Genomic DNA, 2500 nt, shown 5'->3' on the forward strand with positions numbered 1-2500 from the left:
ATCCTCTGGAAGGAGCCGCAGACCAGGGGGAGGCTGGCGGAGGTAGGAATCGGAGGACGGGCTCATCGTCACGGACGGAACGGTATCCAACACGCTGCTTTACAATGACCCTGTCCTCTGACGTCTACCTCCACCGCCGTCTCCGCTGCCACAGACCAAAAACCTACGACTGGTTTCATTCGATGTCTTTAAAACACTGTCGAAAAACAACAGAAATACTGTACACAGCTTTGCGCTGTGGAAATAGGCTCATCGTAAATAGGCTACCATATACATGTTTTATTACACTTAATGAATGTAATTAATGACATTAAATTATCATGGAAACCAGTAGAAAATATGTGTGTACACTTTGCCCCGCTGGGACCATATATACTGAAAAATGTATGCACTCACTGCAATGTAAGTCGCTTTGGATTAAAGCATCAGCTAAATGGCATATATTATTGTTATTCTTATTATTAATAATTAAATTGTATGTAAATAAAGCCTGCCTTTGCTGGAATAGAGAGCCTCACACACACAGTCTGTTAAACACGTTATCATTTATCAGCTCTAAGAAGCACACAGGCGGCACAAGCCAGGCGACCAACCGTGAATCTTACTTTGTTCTGTTCATCTGAATAGCTTCAAGAAACAAAGGGTTAATCAGCCTGGGACCTACCACAGGTTCCTATAGAAGGAGACCGCGGTGGCCGGACCACCCACAGGCACACACACGCACACGCGCACACACACACACACACACACACACACACACACACACACACACACACACACACACACACACACACCTGCAGCTGCAGCTCTCCCCAGGTCCAGCCAGAGAACAAGATAATTTACTGTCTAACTAACAGTCTGGCTAACTAGCAGTCTGGCTAACTAACAGTCTGTCTAACTAACAGTCTGGCTAACTAACAGTCTGGCTAACTAACAAACTAACTGCCATCTTGGCACCAAATGTTCCATGACAATACCATTCCAATTTAGAATTCTACATAGGAAGCAACTGTCATGGAACGTTTGGTGCCTAAAATGGCGCCTGTGACAATTCTAATCTCAAACAGAGTTTACATCAAGTCTTCGGCTCAACCACCACAACACCTCATACACACACACCTCATACACACACACCTCATACACACACACCTCATTCACACACACCTCATTCACACACACCTCATACACACACACCTCATACACACACACCTCAGACCTCGATGTTCTCTGACAGAAACACACGTTGTTAAGGGACACTGTCCTTACCTTGATCACATGACCATGATCGAAATTTTATTACCACAACGAGCGCCGTGCCCTCAGCACTAACCACCGTCGCCAGGGTAACATTCTTTTAGCTTTTTGTTTTACTGTGTAACAGTGTATTCATTAAATCAGACAAATACCATGCAGAAATAATTGTACCATTGGTTGTGTTTAGTCAGGTCTTTAGAGTACCACTTTTTGTAAAAAGAAAAAAAAAAAGAGAGATATTTTTGTGTAAAAAAACAAAACAGCACAATTTCAGGAATTTAACCCATTTTATTTGTAGCTTCCACAGTGGTAAAGTTATTTTAATTTAAAGTTTAAGTCACACGCATGTAAAAACACGCACGGGGATTCGTAGTGTGAAGGGACAAGCATTAAATATGTATTCTTCATTCTTGTGTGTGTGTATTACCGTGTGTGTGTATGTATGTGTGTGCATGCATGTGTTACCGTGTGTGTGTGTGTGTGTGTGTGTGTGTGAGTGTGTATGTGTGTATGAAATGCTCAGAGGCACATTGAGATTCAAGAGGTTCTCCTCTCTGGCTCCTGAGGGTGCAAGGATTCTAACAGCCTACAGGGTAGCCAGAGGTGAAATACCATTCAAGCCCTATGTATGCCTCTGCCTTACACTATGTGTGTGTGTGGATGTGTGTGTGTGTGTGTGTGTGTGTGTGTGTGTGTGTGTGTGTGTGTGTGTGTGCCTGTGCCTGTGCCTGTGCCCGTGCGTGCGTGCGTGCGTGCGTGCGTGCGTGCGTGCGTGCGTGTGTTGCCAGAGGTGAAATATTATTCAAGCACTGTGTATGCCTCTGCCTTAATGAGATGGGTGGGGGGCTTCAGAGGGGTGAACAACAACGCCGCTTCACCACCATGAGGAATAGATTGGAGAAGAGTTCTGGTTGTGTGTGTGTGTGTGTGTGTGTGTGTGTGTGTGTGTGTTTGTGCACATGCCCGTGTGCGTGTATGTTTTTTTGAGTGTCTCACCATGTCTCACGTGTGTGTTTGTGTGTGTGTGTGTGTGTGTGTGTGTGTGTGTGTGTGTTTTCAGAGTGGTGGGCCCAGCTGTGACCTTCAAAGTGCGCCCCAACCATCAGAACGTCAGCACAGCAGATGTGGCCAGCGTTGCAGGTATGAGCCCCTCTCTACTTCTGCTGAACGGGAGGTATAATAACCTTGACGCAAGAAAAAAACAATTTGTGCGCTCTAGTTGAGCATGGTGTACCTGAAAGGGAAC

At 45.3% G+C, this 2500-nt stretch overlaps 1 protein-coding gene across 1 annotated transcript in view; it reads left to right on the forward strand.

Moving 5' to 3' along the window:
• The window catches only part of slco5a1b (solute carrier organic anion transporter family member 5A1b), a gene marked incomplete at its 5' end in the record, with an annotated part of 66051 nt that overhangs the window by 42844 nt on the left and 20707 nt on the right, over positions 1–2500 (forward strand). Inside the window, one exon of the mRNA XM_083694335.1 lies at positions 2315–2428. Coding sequence (XP_083550461.1) covers positions 2315–2428 — 114 coding nt within the window. The remainder of the gene's footprint in view (positions 1–2314; positions 2429–2500) is intronic.

This window comes from Argentina silus (genome assembly GCF_951799395.1).
Source record: "Argentina silus genome assembly, chromosome: 22".
Classification (NCBI taxonomy): domain Eukaryota; kingdom Metazoa; phylum Chordata; class Actinopteri; order Argentiniformes; family Argentinidae; genus Argentina; species Argentina silus.